We start from the raw sequence: 21442 nt of genomic DNA on the forward strand, positions 1-21442 counted from the left end.
GGTCGACCAGACGCTCCACATGAGTCCGCCTCCGTCTCCTCGCCGAATGTCCCACTCGGGGTCCGACCCCGTTAGCGGACTCACAGCACCTCGTCCATCCTCTGTCTTGCTCTCCCGCCTTCTGCCCCAAAACCCCGCGCATACAGTATCTTCAAATACACCAAAACCATAACAACTATCCCAATTGGTTAATAGCACTTACTTATCACACTCTAAAGGAAAAACAAGCTGCTAGCGCAAACTTTCTCAGCGTTTAACACAACAAAGCCGCATTCCCCAGATTAACATAACAAAGACACCATTTTAATTAGCCTCCGCAGTAACATTAAAGTCGAAACCCCCTTACACCAGCATGGATGATTAATTATCCCTCTCAACCCCATTCTCCTGCCTTTACCCTGTAACCTTTGATGCCTTACTACTCAAGAACCTATTGTTCATTTGTTATCTGCTGAGTCATATGATGTGGGCGATCATGCTCTTTCCATGACCGTGATTGTTCTTTGCAAATTTTTCTACAGAAGCGGTTTGCTATTGCCTTCTTTTGGGCAAGATGGGTGATCCCACCCATATCAATACTCTTCAGCGATTGTCTGCCTGGTGTCAGTGGTTGCATAACCAGGAACCATCTGCTCATATGACCATCTACTATCTGGTCCAGTGGCTTCACGTGACCCTGATCGGAGGGGCTAAGCAGTTGCCACACCTTGCCCAAGGGTGACCTGCAGTCTAGTGGAGGGAAGGAGTGCCTTACACCTCCTTCAGTAGAGTTGTTTTTCTACCCCGCCATCCAAAGAACGTATCAGACCTCTGCTTTAAATATACCCAAATAACTTGGCCTTCATAGCCCTCTGTGGCAACGAATTCTGCAGATTCACCATTGTCTGGCTAAAGAAATTCCTCTTCATCTCTGTTGTAAAGGGATGTCCTTCCATACTGAGACTGTGTCCTCTGGTCCTAGACCCTCCTCCCACTACAGGAAACATCCTTTCCACATCCAGTCTATCTCGGCCATGAGGACAAAACGAAAAACTGGATATTTGAGATTTTCGCCTGGAAGCTATTCCTCCAGGGTAGGAAATTGTGGGTTAAAACCAATATTCAGTCTGTGGGCATAACGGGACCAATGACCAGAAAAAGATCATTTAGCCTGTTGTGCTTTTGTCAGCTGTCTGTGGAAAGTCCCCCAGTGAGTTCTTTTCAAATCCACTTTTAAATTGGCTTCTAACACCATTTTAGGGAGTCCATTCCAGACCATTGGAATTGAGTAAAGAGAAGATAGAAAAGACTGCAGGTGCTGGAAATCTGGAGCTACACACAAAGGGCTGGAGGAACTCAATGGGTCAGGCAGCGTCTGTGGAGGGAAATAAACAATTAATTCAAATTTAATTGTCATTCAACCATATATGAATATAATAAAATGAGACAGCGTTACTCTGGGGCCAAACACAGCACCAATAGTCTCACAGAGCACAAAGCTCACACATATACACGTAGCACACATAACACATACAAAACGACAAGCACATACAGGTATCTGTAAGATACAGCCATGCAATAAAGAAGTCCAGACTCAAGCCACGAATGCCGTAGAAATTTGCAGTTGAGCACAATACAGCTTGTCTTCTGCCGAGCGAACACTGGGAGGAGGCAGCACCAATTTCAGCCTAGACATTGCACTATACCGCCCCCAGTGGAGTACACTGGCTCCAATGCCTCACCCCTGGCTGCTGTAAGCATGTGACACCATGGCTTGAGGCCTAGTCTTCGCATATATAAGATAGCGAACATATGTAAGATATCAGTAAATTACCACCACGCAAAAATAAATGTAATAGTCCAAAACTTGATTTCACGAATGCCGCAGAAGTCTGTAGTCAACCACATTTTGGATTGAAATTCTTAACTAAGTGAAGAGTTTCATTTCCTCTCTGGCTTTCCCACCAATATTCTGTTGTTTCTTCTGCTGACGACAAGATGTTTGGGCTGGTTAGCTTCTCAGTTTTTGGAAAGTTCTAGAAATGACAATCTAGGAATAAGTTAGTAGTAAATTGAAATATATAATGAGCAATGAGGAAGGGTTAATTAGCGATCTTGTCGTGAGAGGCCCCTTGGGTAAGAGTGACCATAATATGGTGGAATTCTTCATTAAGATGGAGAGTGACATAGTTAATTCAGAAACAAAGGTTCTGAACTTAAAGAGGGGTAACTTTGAAGGTATGAGACGTGAATTAGCTAAGATAGACTGGCAAATGACACTTAAAGGATTGACGGTGGATATGCAATGGCAAGCATTTAAAGGTTGCATGGATGAACTACAACAATTGTTCATCCCAGTTTGGCAAAAGAATAAATCAAGGAAGGTAGTGCACCCGTGGCTGACAAGAGAAATTAGGGATAGTATCAATTCCAAAGAAGAAGCATACAAATTAGCCAGAGAAAGTGGCTCACCTGAGGACTGGGAGAAATTCAGAGTTCAGCAGAGGAGGACAAAGGGCTTAATTAGGAAGGGGAAAAAAGATTATGAGAGAAAACTGGCAGGGAACATAAAAACGGACTGTAAAAGCTTTTATAGATATGTAAAAAGGAAAAGACTGGAAAGACAAATGTAGGTCCCCTGCAGACAGAAACAGGTGAATTGATTATGGGGAGCAAGGACATGGCAGACCAATTGAATAGTTACTTTGGTTTTGTCTTCACTAAGGAGGACATAAATAATCTTCCAGAAATAGTAAGGGACAGAGGGTCCAGTGGGATGGAGGAACTGAGCGAAATACAAGTTAGTAGGGAAGTGGTGTTAGGTAAATTGAAGGGATTGAAGGCAGATAAATCCCCAGGGCCAGATGGTCTGCATCCTAGAGTGCTTAAAGAAGTAGCCCAAGAAATAGTGGATGCATTAGTGATAATTTTTCAAAACTCGTTAGATTCTGGACTAGTTCCTGAGGATTGGAGGGTGGCTAATGTAACCCCACTTTTTAAAAAAGGAGGGAGAGAGAAACCGGGGAATTATAGACCGGTTAGCCTAACGTCGGTGGTGGGGAAACTGCTGGAGTCAGTTATCAAGGATGTGATAACAGCACATTTGGAAAGTGGTGAAATGATCGGACAAAGTCAGCATGGATTTGTGAAAGGAAAATCATGTCTGACGAATCTCATAGAATTTTTTGAGGATGTAACTAGTAGAGTGGATAGGGGAGAACCAGTGGATGTGGTATATTTGGATTTTCAAAAGGCTTTTGACAAGGTCCCACACAGGAGATTAGTGTGCAAACTTAAAGCACACGGTATTGGGGGTAAGGTATTGGTGTGGGTGGAGAATTGGTTAGCAGACAGGAAGCAAAGAGTGGGAATAAACGGGACCTTTTCAGAATGGCAGGCGGTGACTAGTGGGGTACCGCAAGGCTCAGTGCTGGGACCCCAGTTGTTTACAATATATATTAATGACTTGGATGAGGGAATTAAATGCAGCATCTCCAAGTTTGCGGATGACACGAAGCTGGGTGGCAGTGTTAGCAGTGAGGAGGATGCTAAGAGGATGCAGGGTGACTTGGATAGGTTGGGTGAGTGGGCAAACTCATGGCAGATGCAATTTAATGTGGATAAATGTGAAGTTATCCACTTTGGTGGCAAAAATAGGAAAACAGATTATTATCTGAATGGTGGCCGATTAGGAAAAGGGGAGGTGCAACGAGACCTGGGTGTCATTATACACCAGTCATTGAAAGTGTGCATGCAGGTACAGCAGGCGGTGAAAAAGGCGAATGGTATGCTGGCATTTATAGCGAGAGGATTCGAGTACAGGAGCAGGGAGGTACTACTGCAGTTGTACAAGGCCTTGGTGAGACCACACCTGGAGTATTGTGTGCAGTTTTGGTCCCCTAATCTGAGGAAAGACATCCTTGCCATAGAGGGAGTACAAAGAAGGTTCACCAGATTGATTCCTGGGATGGCGGGACTTTCATATGAAGAAAGACTGGATGAATTGGGCTTGTACTCGTTGGAATTTAGAAGATTGAGGGGGGATCTGATTGAAACGTATAAGATCCTAAAGGGATTGGACAGGCTAGATGCAGGAAGATTGTTCCCGATGTTGGGGAAGTCCAGAACGAGGGGTCACAGTTTGAGGATAGAGGGGAAGCCTTTTAGGACCAAGATTAGGAAAAACTTCTTCACACAGAGAGTGGTGAATCTGTGGAATTCTCTGCCACAGGAAACTGTTGAGGCCAGTTCATTGGCTATATTTAAGAGGGAGTTAGATATGGCCCTTGTGGCTATGGGGGTCAGGGGGTATGGAGGGAAGGCTGGGGCGGGGTTCTGAGTTGGATGATCAGCCATGATCATAATAAATGGCGGTGCAGGCTCGAAGGGCCGAATGGCCTACTCCTGCACCTATTTTCTATGTTTCTATGTTTCTATAAACAAAGTTGAAGATGGATTAGTTTTTTGGCAAATTAGTTCAAGATTTGAGATTGTTTGGCTGAGAGGTGTGATGTGAATATATCAGGAAGTGCTGCTGTCCCATGTGCCTTGGTTTCCTTCCACATTTGAAAGACATCTGGACCCTGTGACTCTATGCTGGTAGGTTAATAAGGCCACCATAAACTGCCCCTCTTGTAGCTAGTTGGTAGGAAAATAGGGAGTTGATGGGCAGGTGTGTGAGAATAAGTTTGGGAAATAAGTCTAAAACAGCATAGATGAAATTACTCTGAGCCATAAAATTGTAAAATATAGGAGCAGAATTAGGCCATGCAGCCCATCAGTTCTCTGTCATTTAAGCATGGCTCTTTTTTTCAATCCTTGCCTTCTCCCTGTAACCCTACCAATCAAGAACCTATCATTCCCTGCCTTAATTATGCCTAACAACTTGGTCACCACAAGCCTCTGTAGCATTGTAATGTACAGATTTACCACTGTCTGGCTAAAGAAATTATACCTCATCTTACTTGTAAAGGGACATCTCTTTACTAAGAGGGTGTGCCCTCCAATTCCAGACTCTCCTGCTTTTGGAAATATTCTTTCCATGTTCACCCTATTTTGGTCTTTTGGTATCCAGGAGGTTTCACTGAGATATTTCTCATCCTTTTGAACTCCATCAACAATGGGCCCAGAGCCATCAAATGCCACTTGTATATGAAGCCTTTCTTCCCAGGATCATTCTTGTTAATCTGCTGTGGACCCTCTCCAGGGCCAGCACAGCCCTAAAATGCTCTTGATATTTCAAAAACATTCTGACCAACTCCTTATAAAGCCTTAGCAGTACATCCTAGCTTAGACAAAGTCATAAAAAACACGAATGGGAATCACGTGAGTAAGAAACAATTTATTCAAGGTTTTGATATCTTCTCAAGTTGAATGCAGAATTGGATACAATTCTCTATCTAATCCTTGTATGCAGGATTAACTATAGGCAAGGTGCCTAATGTGGGGTCTTGACTTGAAATGTCAGCAGTTTCCTTCTCCACAACAGACAATGCTTGAACCGCTGAGTTCCTCCAGAAAATTGCTTGTTGCTCCAGATTCCTAAATCTGCAGTCTCTTATGTCTTGCTCATCTCCATATTGTGAATTTCCCAAAATACATGATTCTTCAAATCTCCCATAAATAACAGGGAGTGAATGGTTCAGTATAGAAAAATACAAAAGTAAAGTAGTTTTGATTATGAGTAGGTTTAAGCTGTGGCTCAGTGGGTCAAGCCTTGACACAAGCCTTAGGGATTGTGAGTTCAAGCCCAACTCCAGATACTTAAGAATGCTGATGCACTTGTGGGAGCATTATAGTGCAAAAACCTCCTGCTCCTCAAAGGAAATGTTAACTGAGGTGTTGTCAGCCTTCAACTGGGTATAAAAGCACAGGGTTGCTATAGTGGTGTAATGGTTAGCACAGCACTATTACAGCACGGGGCATTCTGGAGTGCAAAGTTCAAATCTGGCACTGTCTGTAAGGAGTTTGTAGGTTCTGCCCTTGACTGGGTGTGTTTCCTCTGGGTGCTCTGGTTTCCTCTAGCAGTCCAAAGGCACACTGGTTAGTCATTATTGTAAATTGTCTTGAGATTAGATAGATGGTTGCTGAGTGGTGTGGTTCAATGGGCTGGAAGAAGAGGAAGGAGTTCTTACTAGTTAATAATTGTTCCTCAGTGGACATGACATAAAATAATCTTGGCATTAGTGGGTAACAGTTTGAGGAATCCTGTTGTGCAGAAACTAGTTACCACATTTCCTATCTCAGAGCAGAGTCTACATTTGACTGATTTGGGATGTTATAAAGGTTTGGAAGGCTCTCTGCAAATTGAGATCTCTCTTTAGTTCTACAAGAAAGAAATACTGAATTCCTGATTACGTGGCTACTCTTGCAATAGAATTTATCACAAATAACTTTGAATTGTGTGTTGCAGACCCGCTGTTCAATATGTGTGACTTGCCAGAAGAAGCCTGGGAAGGAAGAGAAAATGATGTCATTTATGCTGAGTTGGTTCCTGGCTCCATTGTGTGGGCCAAGCAGTTTGGATATCCATGGTGGGTGCATGAGTGCGGTGTACGCACTCTTTTCCAGTATTTTTTTATTCTCATTCTTTTTCCTGTTTACTGAAATATTAAGATCATAGGAATAAGTTTACACCCAGTTGCCACTTTATTAGGTGCACCTGTAAACCGGCTCATTAATGCAAATGTCTAATCAGCCATAAAAGAATGCATATAAGCATGCAGACATGATCAAGAGGTTCAGTTATTGTTCAGACAAAATATCATAATGGGTAAGAAATGTGACCTAAGTGACTTTGACCATGGAATGATTGCTGGTGCCAGATGGGTAGTTTGAGTATCTCAGAAACTGCTGATCTCCTGGGATATTCACAAGCAAGTCTCTAGAGTTTGCATCTTGTTAATGAGAGAGGTCAGAGGAGAATAGCCATACTGGCCATGCATTGCAACAGTGGTGTGCAGAAGAGCATCTCTGAACACACATGTTGAACCTTGAAGTGGATAGGCTACAACAGCAGAAGACCATAAACATACTTTCAGTGACCAATTTATTAAGCACAGGAGGTACCTAATAAAGTGATCACTGAGTGCATAGTACTACACAAAAGTCATAGGCGCACATATAACATATACGTATGTAGCTAGAGTACCTAAGACTTTTGCACAATACTGTAGTAGTTTTATGTACTGCACTGTTCTGCTGCCACAGAAAAAAACAAGTTTCATAACATATGTGAGTGATGATAAACCTGATTCTAATAGGGGTCTCTATTGTGGACTGAGAGAGAGGAGGGAGTGGGAAACACCAGAGAGACATTCTGTAATGATCAATAAACTAATTGTTTGCAATCAAATCACCTTACCTGGTGTCTCAGGACTGTATCTGAGGAGGAGAAGATGGCAGCGCGCGCGGCCTCTCCGGTGATGATGTCTATTATCTGTCAAGTAGGGGACTGTGCACAATTCTGATTTGATGGAGACAGACGTGAGAGTACGGAGGAACATCTGGAAAACTTCTGAAATGCCCGCTTCGCTGCCGCTGCTACTGTGTGGTAACCAGAATCTCCGGAGCAGAAGGCCCCAAAACCTCGGCTTTGCTTGTTTCAGCGGCCAAGGTGAGGTCAAAGGCACTCGGCAGAGGATGGCACTCGGGAGGCTGTATCGGACGGCTAGTGCGAGGCCTGAAGTTTTTGGATGGATGGACTCAGTTTCGGCTGTGGTTGGCTGCTTCCAAGGCATCGGCAAGTTGACGGTGCCTGGAGGTTTATGGCAGGGAGTTTCTCCCTTTTGCCGCCTGTTATTGGGGACTCGGGAGTCAGTCGACTGGGAAACTTTTGATGCTTCTTTTTACCATGCCCATGGTTTGTTCTTCATCAAATTATGGTATTGCTTTGCACTGCTGTAACAATATGTTATAATTATGTGGTTCTGTCAAGGAATTACGAAGGGCACAACAAAGGCCTTAATTCAAAGAAAAATCGCTGAGCATTATATTAGTTTGAAAAAATTTGATGATAAGGTGTTAGATAGGTTTCCAATGAGTAATCTGGAAATGCAGTTACATCTTGAACAGATAAAGTTTGAAAGATTTAAAGTGGAAATGGCCGAAAGAGAGGCAAATAGAAAAAGGGAATTTGAAGAAAGAGAGGAAAGTAAACTAAAGGAATTTAAAGAATGAGAAGCTGAAAACCAGAGGAAATTTGAGTTAGAGATGGAGAAATTAAAGATGGGAAATTAGTCTTCTGGTTCTAAGAGACAGGTTATTGCTAGTCGTGAGGTTATTTTGACTGCTCCATTTAATGAAGCTGAAGTGGACAAATATTTCCAGCATTTAGAAATTGTTGATCTGAGTTTAAAATGGCTGAAAGAGCAATGGCCAGTGATGTTACAAAGTGTTATTAAAGGCAAAGCGCAACGTTTATACAGCTTCAAATGCTGAGCAAGCACTGGATTATGATATTGTTAAACAGCATTTATTAAAGGCATATGAGCTGGTTCTGGAAGCGTATAGAGAAAGATTCAGAAATTTGAAGAAATCTGTGGAAAAAACTTATGTGGAATTTGCCTATGAGAAATCTGTGTGTTTTGAGAGATGGGTTTCCTCTAAAAATGTGAATGGGGAGTATAATAAATTAAACGAGTTGATTTTACTGGAGGAGTTTAATAGAAGCATTCCTGTTGAAGTGAGGACATACTTAAATGAAAGGGACACTGCTACGTTGCAGGAGACTGCTAAATTAGCTGATGAGTATGCTTTAATTCATAAGAATAAATTTTCTCCGAGTAGAACTTTTAAAAGGAAAAATAGCACAGAGAGTCAAAGTAAACCAGAAGTTAAATCTGAAATTAGTGAGAAAAGTAAAGATGACGGGAGACATGTGAAGGAAAGACATTTTGGTATTATTTGTAATTATTGTAAGAAACCTGGACATGTGATAGCTAACTGTTTTCGATTGAAAAGAAAGAGAAGGAAGCAGTCCCAGATGCTTGTGTGCAGCATATTGAAACGCCTGTAAATCTACAGGGTTTAGGAAATACTAACGAAGATGTGTCAGAGTTCTGACCAAGTTAAGAGGGGATATGAAACTTTTATAACAGAAGGATTTGTATCCTTGAAAGAAGGATCCAATTCAGTACCAATAAGAATACTTAGAGATACTGGAGCTTCTCAATCACTAATATTAGACAGTGTGCTAAAGTTTAGTGATGAGTCTGACGCTGGTGAGGTAAACTATATAAGAGGAGTTGGGAGTGCCCTTATGCCAGTACATTTACATAGAGTAAATTTAAGGTCAGGATTAGTTACAGGGGTTGTTAAAGTAGGACTACAATCCAGTTTACCTGTGAATGATGCTTCTGTTTTGTTAGGGAATGACTTAGCAGGTGGACAAGTTTTTCCTGAAGTGTATTTGATAATAAATCTTAATTTTGAGGAACCACAGAGGGATTCTAATACAGATTGTTCCTGTGTTGTAACAAGAGCTATGGCTAAAAAAAACTGATGTACAGGATGAGGTTGTTACCGAAGACTGTTCAACTTGGGATGCGAATTTTGAGGATGTATCAGAAACTTTCTTACCTACATTATTTGATCAGGATTTTGGTAGTAAGACTGATCATGAAGATTTGTCTTTATCTCGGAAGGAGATGATAGCAGAGCAGAGTAGGGATCCTGAGATAGTTAAATTAAAGGAGCAAGTTCTTCCAGATAGTGAAATTGAAAAAGTGCCAGTAGGATATTATTTTGAAAAGGGAGTATTAATGGGAAAGTGGAGATCGCCTACAATTCCTGCTAGTGAGGAATGGGAAGTTAATCACCAGGTAGTAGTTCCTAAAGTTTATCGAAATGAGATTTTAACTATGGCTCATAGTATACCTTTGGGTGGCCAACTAGGGGTAAAGAAAACTATGAACAAGGTTTCTAAACATTTTTATTGGCCTAGTTTAAGAAAAGATGTAGTGACATTTTGCAGAACGTGTCATACTTGTCAAATTGTGGGTAAACCTAATCAGGTTACTCCAGTGGCCCCACTGCAACCAATTCCAGCATTTGGTGAGCCGTTCTCAAAAATCATTGTAGACTGTGTAGGTCCTTTGCCAAAAACTAAAACTGGACATCAATATTTGTTAACTATTATGTGTACAGTGTCTAGGTTTCCAGAGGCAATACCTCTTAGGAATATAACAGCCAAAACTGTGACAAAAGCTCTTATAAAATTCTTTACTTATTTTGGGTTGCCTAAGGAAATACAGTCGGATCAAGGTAGTAATTTTATGTCTGGATTGTTTCAGCAGATAGTTTATAAACTGGGGGCAAAACAGGTTATCTTGTCAGAATCCAGAATCGCAAGGAGCCTTGGAGAGATTCCATTCTACATTAAAAACTATGATTAGGACGTACTGTGTGGAAAATAAGAAGGACTGGGATGAAGGTGTACGTTTACTACTTTTTGCAATACGAGAGGCAGTGCAGGAAACATTAGGTTTTAGTCCTTTTGAACTTGTGTTTGGGCATTGAGTTTGAGGACCTTTGACCTTGTTGAAGAAACAGTGGATTAATAAAGAGGTACACACTAATTTGCTAGATTATGTTTTAAAATTTAAAGGAAGATTATATAAAGCTTGTAGCTTGGCAAAGGAAAATTTAAAGTTGGCTCAAGAGAAAATGAAGACTTGGTATGATAAGGAAGCTAGAATGAGGTTATTTAAGCCTGGAGATAAGGTGTTGGTTCTTTTCCCGGTGCAAATGAACCCATTACAAGCTAAATTTCGTGGTCCTTATGAGATTAAATCTAAAGTAAATGATGTGGATTATGTGATTAAAAACCCCAGATCAAAGAAAGCCAACACAACTGTGTCATATAAATATGATAAAACCGTATTATGAGAGAGAAGCTGTTACTATGACTGTGTGATCAATAATGAGTCTGACCTTTCTAAAAACTTAATGGATGATTCATCTGAAACTCTTTTTAAACCCAACATTATTTCAGCCAGGTTACCAAATTCAAAAATTCTGGAAAATATTGATGAGAAATTAGCTCATTTACAGCCAGAGCAGAGAGAGCAGATGAAACAGTTAATTTTTAAATACAGAGATTTATTTCTAGACGTCCCTAGAAGAACCACCGTAGCTATGCATGATGTAGATGTTGGAGATGCAAAACCCAAAAACAACATTCGTATTGAATGAACAGGGAAAAATGTGAACTTGCTAAACAAGAAATTAAGTATATGTTAGAGAATGATATTATTAGACATTCTGATTCGAATTGGAGTTCACTGTGTGTTATGTGCCTAAGCCTGACAGTAGTATTAGGTTTTGTACAGATTACAGGAAGGTGAATGCTGTGACAAAAACTGATGCATATCCAATCCCTAGGGTAGATGATTGTGTGGATAAAGTTGGACAAGCCAAATTCCTTACAAAAATTCATTTGTTAAAAGGTCATTGGTGTGTTCCATTGACGGATAGAGGTAGAGAGATATCTGCATTTGTTACCCCATCTGGGTTATATGAATATAATGTTCTTCCATTTGAGATGAAGAATGCACCAGGTACTTTTCAGAGGTTGATTAATAGTGTGATTCAGGGATTAAAAGATACAGATGCCTATATAGATGATTTAGTTACAGGAAATAATACATGGAAAGCACATATTGCTGCAGTGGAGAAACTATTTGAGAGACTTTCAAAAGCTAACTTAACTATTAACTTAGCTAAAAGTGAATTTGGCCATGCCACAGTGACTTACCTTGGTTATGTTGTGGGTCAAGGAAAATTAGCTCCTGTTCAAGCAAAAATTCAGGCAATTTTAGAAGTACCCACTCCAACTGGTAAGAAAACTCTTAGAAGATTCTTGGGTATGCTAGGATATTACAGAAAATTTTGTAAGAATTTTGCGAGTATTGCTCTTCCATTAACTAATCTCTTGAAGAAAAATGAAAAGTTTGTTTGGACAGAGCCTTGTCAGGAAGCATTTGATAAATTGAAAACTATAATATGTAGTCAACTTATACTGAAATCTCCTGACTTTGAAAAACCATTTTCGTTAGCTGTAGATGCTAGTGATGAAGCTGCAGGAGCAGTGTAACTTCAAAGAGATGATGGTGATGAAATTGATCATCTGGTAGCTTATTTTTCTAAGAAATTTAATGCCTGTCAAAGAAATTATTCAACAGTAGAAAAGGAAGTATTATCCCTTGTTTTGGCTTTACATTTTGAGGTGTATGTTAGTACTACTCATAAACCACTCACAGTTTATACCGATCATAATCCGGTAGTGTTTTTGAGTAAGATGAAAAACAAAAATAGAAGATTATTAAATTGGAGTTTAATGTTACAGGAATATAATATTTTGATCACTCATATTAAAGGTAAAGATAATGTGATCGCTGATTGTCTATCTAGATGTTAAATGTACAATGTAAATTGCTTTTATAAAGTGGTATTTTAACATTTGTAACACTCCTACTGTATATTAGTTTGTAAAGTGCTGAAAGATAATACTGTGTATATTGTAAATTTTATACCTTTGTAATTTTTTGTGTAAATTGTTAATTGTTAAAATTCTGTTCTGTAAGAGACCAAAAAGTTTTTTTTTGGAGGGAGGTGTTACATACCTCAAGGAGATCTTGTGACTTTCTTCTGAGAATGATGTAATGGTCTTTTGGAGGTCACCTGATGTAATTTTCCCACCCATGTGAGGTCACGTGATGACATGTTCACCATGGGTATAAAAAGGAAGACCTCTGGTGATGCAGTTTAGTTTTGCAGCTAGAACGTTCGTTCTGTAGGGTCTGTAAGTGCTGACATGGATTTGGTTCAAAGTTCTGTCAGATTTGCAGCTGAAATGTTAATTATCTGCAAGGAAGCTGTCACAAGGAAGCAGCATCCGTCATCAAGCCCACACTACCCCACAATCCAAGCCATGCTCTCTTCTCACGTGCAGCCATCAGGAAAGAGAGACAGGAGCTTTAGGCAGGTTCAAAAACAGTTATTATCACTCAGCCATCAGGCTCCTGAACCACTACGCATAACTTTCTCACCTCAACACTGCCTCACTCCCAGATGCGTTGAACAACTTCTACGCTTGTTTCGAGGCGGAAAATGATGTGGTGGCGAGAAAGACCACTCCTCCTCCCAATGACCAGGTGCTGTGTCTTACTGTGGCTGATGTGAGGAAAACTCTATGCAGGTTCAACCCACGGAAGGTTGCTGGACCAGACAATATTCCTGGCAGAGTGCTCAGAGGATGTGCAGACCAGCTGGCAGATGTTCTCACTGATATCTTCAACATCTCCCTGAGCAGAGCCGTTGTTCCAATGTGCTTCAAGGCTGCCACCATCGTTCCCGTGCTGAAGAAGTCTTCAGTGTCCTGCCTCAACGACTACTGTCCCATTGCACTCACATCCATCATCGTGAAGTGTTTCGAGAGGCTCGTCATGAGACACATCAAGACCCTGCTGCCCCCACTCACTGGACCTTTTGCAGTTCGCGTATTGTCCCAACCACTCAACAGACGATGCCATCGCCAGCACCCTCCACCTGGCCCTCACCCATCTGGACAAAAAAGACACGTACGTTCGAATGCTGTTTATAGACTTCAGTTCAGCATTCAACACAATCATTCCTCAGCACCTGATTGGAAAGTTGAAACCTCTGGGCCTGAACACCTCCCTCTGCAACTGGATCCTAGAATTCCTGACTGGGAGACCTCAGTCAGTCCAGATCTGGAGCAGCATCTACAACACCATCACACTGAGCATGGGGGCCGCCCCAGGGCTGTGTGCTCAGTCCACTGCTGTTCACTTTGCTGACCCACGACTGTACAACAATACACAGCTTAAATCACATCATCAAGTTCACCGATGACATGACCGTGATGGGTCTCATCAGCAAGAACAATGAGTCAGCATACAGAGAGGAGGTGCAGCGGCTAATGGACTGGTGCAGAGCCAACAACCTGTCTGAATTATATTAGATTAGATTATGAGGACACTCAGTCCTCGTTTATTGTCATTTAGAAATGCATGCATGCATTAAGAAATGATACAATGTTCCTCCAGAGTGATATCACAAAAAAAAAGACAAACCAAAGACTAACACTGACAAGACCACATAATTATAACATATAGTTACAGCAGTGCAAAGCAATACCATAATTTGATAAAGAGCAGACCATGGGAACGGTTAAAAAAAAGTCTCAAAATTCTGATTGACTCCCGATAGCAGGCGGCAGAGGGAGAAACTCTCTCTGCCATAAACCTCCAGGCACCAACAACTGTCGATGCATTGGAAGCACCTGACCACAGCAGACTCTGAATCCGTCTGAAAACTTCGAGCCTCCGACCAGCCCTTTGACACCAAGCACCGAGCGTCATCTCTGCCAAGTGCTTCGACCCCGTACCGGCCGCTGAGCAACAAGCAAAGCCGAGGATTCGGGGCCTTCCTTCCAGAGATTCTGGATCACACAGTAACAGCGGCAGCGAAAAAGGCATTTCAGAAGTTTCTCCAGATGTTTCTCCGTTCTCTCACGTCTGTCTCCATCAAATCAGGATTGTGCACGGCACCCTACTTGCCAGATTACAGATATCATTCACCGGAGTGGCCGCGCAAGCTGCGTCGCGTCGCCATCTTCTCCTCCTCCAAAATGTGAATGTGAACAAAACAAAAGAGGTGGTTGTTGACTTCAGGAGAGCACGGAGCGACCACTCTTCGCTGAACAATGACGGCTCCTCCATTGAGAACGTTAAGAGCACCAAATTTCTTGGTGTTCACCTGGCGGAAAATCTCACCTGGTCCCTCAACACCAGCTTCATAGCCAAGAAAGCACAGCAGCATCTCTACTTTCTGCGAAGGCTGAGAAAAGTCCATCTCCAAACCCCCATCCTCACCACATTCTACAGAGGATGTATCGAGGGCTGCATCACGGCCTGGTTCAGAAATTGCACTGCCTTGGATCGCAAGACACTGCAGCAGATAGTGAGGTCAGCTGAGAAGATCATTGGGGTCTCTCTTCCCGCCAGTACAGACATTTACACTACACACTGCACTTGTAAAGCCAACAGCATTGTGAAGGACCCCACGCACCCCTCATATGAACCCTTCTCCCTCCTGCCATCTGGCAAAAGGTACCGAAGCATTCAGGCTCTCATGACCAGATTGTGTAACAGTTTCTTCCCCCAAGCCATCAGACTCCTTAATACCCAAAGACTAGACTGACATCTGCATCATTTATTATTATATCGTAATTTGTCCTCTACTGTGCCTGTTGTCTTGTTTATTATTTATTGTACTGCCCTGCACTGTTTTTTGTGCACTTTATGTAGTCCTGTGTAGGTCTGTAGTCTAGTGTAGTTTTGTATTGTTTCATGTAGCACCATGGTCCTGGAGGAACGTTGTTTCATTTTTACTGTGTACTGTACCAGCAGTTTATGGTCGAAATGACAATAAAAAGTGACTTGACTTGACTTGAACTGATTCCACAACCTACAGATTCATTTTCAAGGACTCTACAACTCATGTTCTCAGTATTCATTGTTATTTATTTGTTTGTTTGTTTGCTTGTTTTATTTGCACAGTTTGTCTTCTTTTGCACATTGGTTGTATGCCTATTTTTCTTTGTGTGTAGTTTTTCATTGATTCTACTATGTTTCTTTGTTCTACTGTGAATATTCGCAAGCAAATGGATCTCAGGATAGTATATGGTGACATATATGTACTTTGGTAATAAATTTGCTTTGAAGTTTGAATTTTCCTTATGGTTCAAAAGCTGTTTGACCTTTCAAGTAATTTCTGTTTTCTTTAAATAATTAATTCCCATCTGTTTTTCTCAGTCAACCTTAATGAGCAATTGTTATTGTCCACTGGAGTAGGTTAACTAAACGCTATCTTTATAACAGCGCTATCAACTGTGGAATTCATCCTCCGGAAGGCACAGAGTTGTTAGACCAGTGTTATTCAATAAACTGCTGACTAGCCACATCTGTGGCAATGTTGATACTTATAATCCTTTTTAAGCTTTTAAAGACTGAGCTCAACTGTTCTGTTATTGCGTTTAGGTGGCCAGCGATGGTGGAACATGATCCTCAGACTGGGAAATACTTTATGTTCACAAGTGACTCAGATCAGTTTCCGGTTAGTATACTTGTATTAACTGGCAAAGCATTGCGCCACAGCCACCAAACATAATGGATTCTGTTCTCAATCTTTGGAGAGTGTTTGGCTGTTGTACTTTTTTGCCTGCCCCGGTTTCCTTGGATAAGATATTTGAAATAATAAAAATTCGGGTACAGGAAGTCCGAAATAAAGCAACATGCAAAAAAGTTGGAGGTAATCAGCAAGACAGGGAGCATCTCTGGAGGGTTGTTGGAAGGGTTGCAGAGATCTTAGGCACAGTCGAGGTAACTGAGTGAAGTGAAGGTTTAAGATTGTAAAACAAGGCTGTGCCACTTTAGGAGTTAATGTTGTTTTGGAGTCACAGTGGTGAAAAGTAAATGGGAGGACAAGAAATTATCTCCTATCTATGAATTTTAAAATACAGCCAAGCTGTTCTGGGAACTTGAATGACTCGGTGAGCACAGTGATGATAAAACAGTGGTTATTTCCTATGTGGCACTGGTGTGAGTCTTTTTAACAATTCATCTGTGCAGCTTCATGGAAAATAGTAACATTAAGGGTCCTATTTAAATGCATTCTGCTGCCTTACATCTTGCGACAGTAAGCATGTACTTCAACGCTGTTGTTACTGAATGGTGTTTGGAAGTTGCAACAGTCTTCTCCAAACCTCATCCTTACACATCACTCAATGTTCTCCTCCTTATATTATCAAGCTGAGATAGAATCAGAATTAGGTTTATTATCACTGATATTTGTCGTGAAATTTGTTGTTTAGTGGCAATAGCAGAGTGCAATACATAAATATAATATAAGCAACACACATCAAAGTTGCTGGTGAACGCAGCAGGCCAAGCAGCATCTATAGGAAGAGGCGCAGACGTTTCAGGCCGAGACCCTTCGTCAGGACTAACTGAAGGAAGAGTGAGTAAGGGATTTGAAAGCTGGAGGGGGAGGGGGAGATGCAAAATGATAGGAGAAGACAGGAGGGGGAGGGATAGAGCCGAGAGCTGGACAGGTGATAGGCAAAAGGGGATACGAGAGGATCATGGGACAGGAGGTCCGGGAAGAAAGACGGGGGGGGGGTGACCCAGAGGATGGACAAGTATATTCAGAGGGACAGAGGGAGAAAAAGGAGAGTGAGAGAAAGAATGTGTGCATAAAAATGAGTAACAGATGGGGTACGAGGGGGAGGTGGGGCCTAGCGGAAGTTAGGGAAGTCAATGTTCATGCCATCAGGTTGGAGGCTACCCAGACGGAATATAAGGTGTTGTTCCTCCAACCTGAGTGTGGCTTCATCTTTACAGTAGAGGAGGCCGTGGATAGACATGTCAGAATGGGAATGGGATGTGGAATTAAAATGTGTGGCCACTGGGAGATCCTGCTTTCTCTGGCGGACAGAGCGTAGATGTTCAGCAGAGCGGTCTCCCAGTCTGCGTCGGGTCTCACCAATATATAAAAAGCCACATCGGGAGCACCGGACGCAGTATATCACCCCAGTCGACTCACAGGTGAAGTGATGCCTCACCTGGAAGGACTGTTTGGGGCCCTGAATGGTGGTAAGGGAGGAAGTGTAAGGGCATGTGTAGCACTTGTTCCGCTTACACGGATAAGTGCCAGGAGGGAGATCAGTGGGGAGGGATGGGGGGGACGAATGGACAAGGGAGTTGTGTAGGGAGCGATCCCTGCGGAATGCAGAGAGAGGCGGGGAGGGGAAGATGTGCTTAGTGGTGGGATCCCGTTGGAGGTGGCGGAAGTTATGGAGAATAATATGTTGGACCCGGAGGCTGGTGGGATGGTAGGTGAGGACCAGGGGAACCCTATTCCTAGTGGGGTGGTGGGAGGATGGAGTGAGAGCAGATGTACGTGAAATGGGGGAGATGCGTTTAAGAGCAGAGTTGATAGTGGAGGAAGGGAAGCCCCTTTCTTTAAAAAATGAAGACATCTCCCTCGTCCTAGAATGAAAAGCCTCATCCTGAGAGCAGATGCGGCGGAGACGGAGGAATTGCGAGAAGGGGATGGCGTTTTTGCAAGAGACAGGGTGAGAAGAGGAATAGTCCAGATAGCTGTGAGAGTTAGTAGGCTTATAGTAGACATCAGTGGATAAGCTGTCTCCAGAGACAGAGACAGAAAGATCTAGAAAGGGGAGGGAGGTGTCGGAAATGGACCAGGTAAACTTGAGGGCAGGGTGAAAGTTGGAGGCAAAGTTAATAAAGTCAACGAGTTCTGCATGCGTGCAGGAAGCAGCGCCAATGCAGTCGTCAGTGTAGCGAAGGAAAAGTGGGGGACAGATACCAGAATAGGCACGGAACATAGATTGTTCCACAAACCCAACAAAAAGGCAGGCATAGCTAGGACCCATACGGGTGCCCATAGCTACACCTTTAGTTTGGAGGAAATGGGAGGAGCAAAAGGAGAAATTATTAAGAGTAAGGACTAATTCCACTAGACGGAGCAGAGTGGTGGTAGAGGGGAACTGATTAGGGCAGAGTGGTGGTAGAGGGGAACTGATTAGGTGCACATAACTTCCGCCACCTCCAACGGAATCCCACCACTAAGCACATCTTCCCCTCCCCCCCTCTCTCTGCATTCCGCAGGGATCGCTCCCTACACAACTCCCTTGTCCATTCGTCCCCCCCATCCCTCCCCACTGATCTCCCTCCTGGCACTTATCCGTGTAAGCGGAACAAGTGCTACACATGCCCTTACACTTCCTCCCTTACCACCATTCAGGGCCCCAAACAGTCCTTCCAGGTGAGGCATCACTTCACCTGTGAGTCGACTGGGGTGATATACTGCGTCCGGTGCTCCCGATGTGGCCTTTTATATATTGGTGAGACCTGACGCAGACTGGGAGACCGCTTTGCTGAACATCTACGCTCTGTCCGCCAGAGAAAGCAGGATCTCCCAGTGGCCACACATTTTAATTCCACATCCCATTCCCATTCTGACATGTCTATCCACGGCCTCCTCTACTGTAAAGATGAAGCCACACTCAGGTTGGAGGAACAACACCTTATATTCCGTCTGGGTAGCCTCCAACCTGATGGCATGAACATTGACTTCTCTAACTTCCGCTAGGCCCCACCTCCCACTCGTACCCCATCTGTTACTCATTTTTATGCACACATTCTTTCTCTCACTCTCTTTCTCCCTCTGTCCCTCTGAATATACCTCTTGCCCATCCTCTGGGTCACCCCCCCCCCCGTCTTTCTTCCCGGACCTCCTGTCCCATGATCCTCTCGTATCCCCTTTTGCCTATCACCTGTCCAGCTCTCGGCTCTATCCCTCCCCCTCCTGTCTTCTCCTATCATTTTGCATCTCCCACTCCCCCTCCAGCTTTCAAATCCCTTACTCACTCTTCCTTCAGTTAGTCCTGACGAAGGGTCTCGGCCTGAAACGTCGACTGCGCCTCTTCCTATAGATGCTGCTTGGCCTGCTGCGTTCACCAGCAACTTTGATGTGTGTTGCTTGAATTTCCAGCATCTGCAGAATTCCTGTTGTTTGCATAAATATAATATGTATATTTTTTATATAGATAAAAGATGAATAAGCAGTGCAAAGTGAGAGGAAAAAAGAGTGAGGTAGAGTTCATGTCCATTCAGAAATCGGATGATGGAGGGGGAAAAGCTGTCCATGAGTCTTTGAGTGTGGGTCTTCTAACTCCTGTACCCCCTCCCTGATGATAATAATGAGGAGGGCAAGTCCCAGATGATGAGGGTTCTTAATGATGGATGAAAATAAGGTTATAGTAGGATTACTGTAAGTGATCTGTGCAGATTTGTTAGGCTGAAGGTAGATTTAGTGTGCGTCTTCAGGTTCTTATACATCCTCTCCGATAGTAGAGCTCCTTCCCAGTGTATAACTCAGAGAGACACACTGTAAGGAACTGTTGAAAAGTATCATTGTTGAATAATGTGAAGTTAATACTTCGATTACGGTACCACTAAAAACCTGTTGTTACTTTTTCAGTCAAAGTACCATGTTACATTTTTTGACAATACTGTAAGCCATGCTTGGATTGCTGCATCACACATAAAGAATTTCCAAGAACTTCCACAGGAGAAAAACATATCAGTGAGTAAAATTAATTAGCGAAATTTCTATTACACGTAATATTTTGGTTTCAAGATATTTTAAATTAGTGTCTCCATGAGGAAAATGGGATTAACATCAGATGCTCCAAGTGCTTCCACCTGTTGCAGAAAAGTTAAAATTTACTCGACTTATTTGCTTCTTTGTTGTTTTAACTGGCTTTTTGGTATTGTGATTTAGCAGTGGCCCTTCTGGAGAACAGAACATAAAAAAATTTAGATGGGTGTTCAGCTCTGTACAGTCATAGGCATTGTCTTTAGAATGAGATGTTAAACTGATGCTGTCTTCTATAGAGTCAGTGAGTTCTGGCTAGAGCATTAGCTAACATCAGAGTCTCAACCATTAACTTGACATTTCTTTACACCTATGACTGTGTGGCAATGCACAGCTCCAACACCATCTAAAGTTTGCTGATGACACCACTGTTGTGGGCTGTATCAAAGGAGGTGATGAATCAGCATGCAAGAGGGTGATTGAAAATTTAGCTGAGTGGTGTCATAACAACAATCTCTCATTCAATGTCAGCAAGACCAAGGAACTGTTTGTAGACTTCAAGAGAGGGAAACCAGAGGTCCATGAGACAGTCCTCAACGGAGGATCAGCGATGGAGAGGGCATAGGTTTAATGTTAGAGGGGAAAGTTTTAAAAGGGACCTAAGGGGAAATTTTTTCACACAAATGGTGGTACATAGTATATCGAACAAGTTGCCAGGGGAAGTGGCTGAGGCAAGGATTTAAAAGGCATGTGGACAGTTTCTTGAATAGGAAAAGTTTAGAGCAGAGGTTCCCAACTTTTTTACAACATGGACCAATGCCGTTAAGCAAGGGGTCCATGGACCCAAGGTTGGGAACCGCTGGTTTAGGGAGTTATAGATGCAGGTGAACAATTCTAGCTTAGATAGATGTCTTGGTTGGCATGATGAGTTGGGCCAAAAGGCCATTTACCATGCTGTATAACTTAGTGACTCTGTGACTATCAGTGTTCTTATTAGGGATTTGAGGAGATTTGGTATGTCACCTAAAACACTTGCAAATTTCTACAGATGTACTGTGGAGAGAATTCTAACTGGCTCCATCACCGTATGGTATAGGGTGGGAAGTTACTGCACAGGATCGAAATAAGCTGCGGGGATCTTTAAACTTAAGGCTGATTTATACAGGTGTCACCCGCTTTTCGAACGTTCGCTTTACGAAACCTCACTATTATGAAAGACCTACATTGGTACCCTGTTTTCGCTTTCAGAAGATGT

The 21442-nt window shown here is 42.5% G+C and overlaps 1 protein-coding gene across 1 annotated transcript in view; it reads left to right on the forward strand.

Moving 5' to 3' along the window:
• LOC134347330 (zinc finger CW-type PWWP domain protein 1-like) overlaps window positions 1–21442 on the forward strand; it is a 78555-nt gene that overhangs the window by 16814 nt on the left and 40299 nt on the right. Inside the window, exons 5-7 of the mRNA XM_063049726.1 lie at window positions 6392–6512; window positions 16044–16119; window positions 20071–20175. Of these exons, the coding sequence (XP_062905796.1) occupies window positions 6392–6512; window positions 16044–16119; window positions 20071–20175 (302 nt within the window). The remainder of the gene's footprint in view (window positions 1–6391; window positions 6513–16043; window positions 16120–20070; window positions 20176–21442) is intronic.

This window comes from Mobula hypostoma, chromosome 5 (assembly GCF_963921235.1).
Source record: "Mobula hypostoma chromosome 5, sMobHyp1.1, whole genome shotgun sequence".
NCBI lineage: Eukaryota > Metazoa > Chordata > Chondrichthyes > Myliobatiformes > Myliobatidae > Mobula > Mobula hypostoma.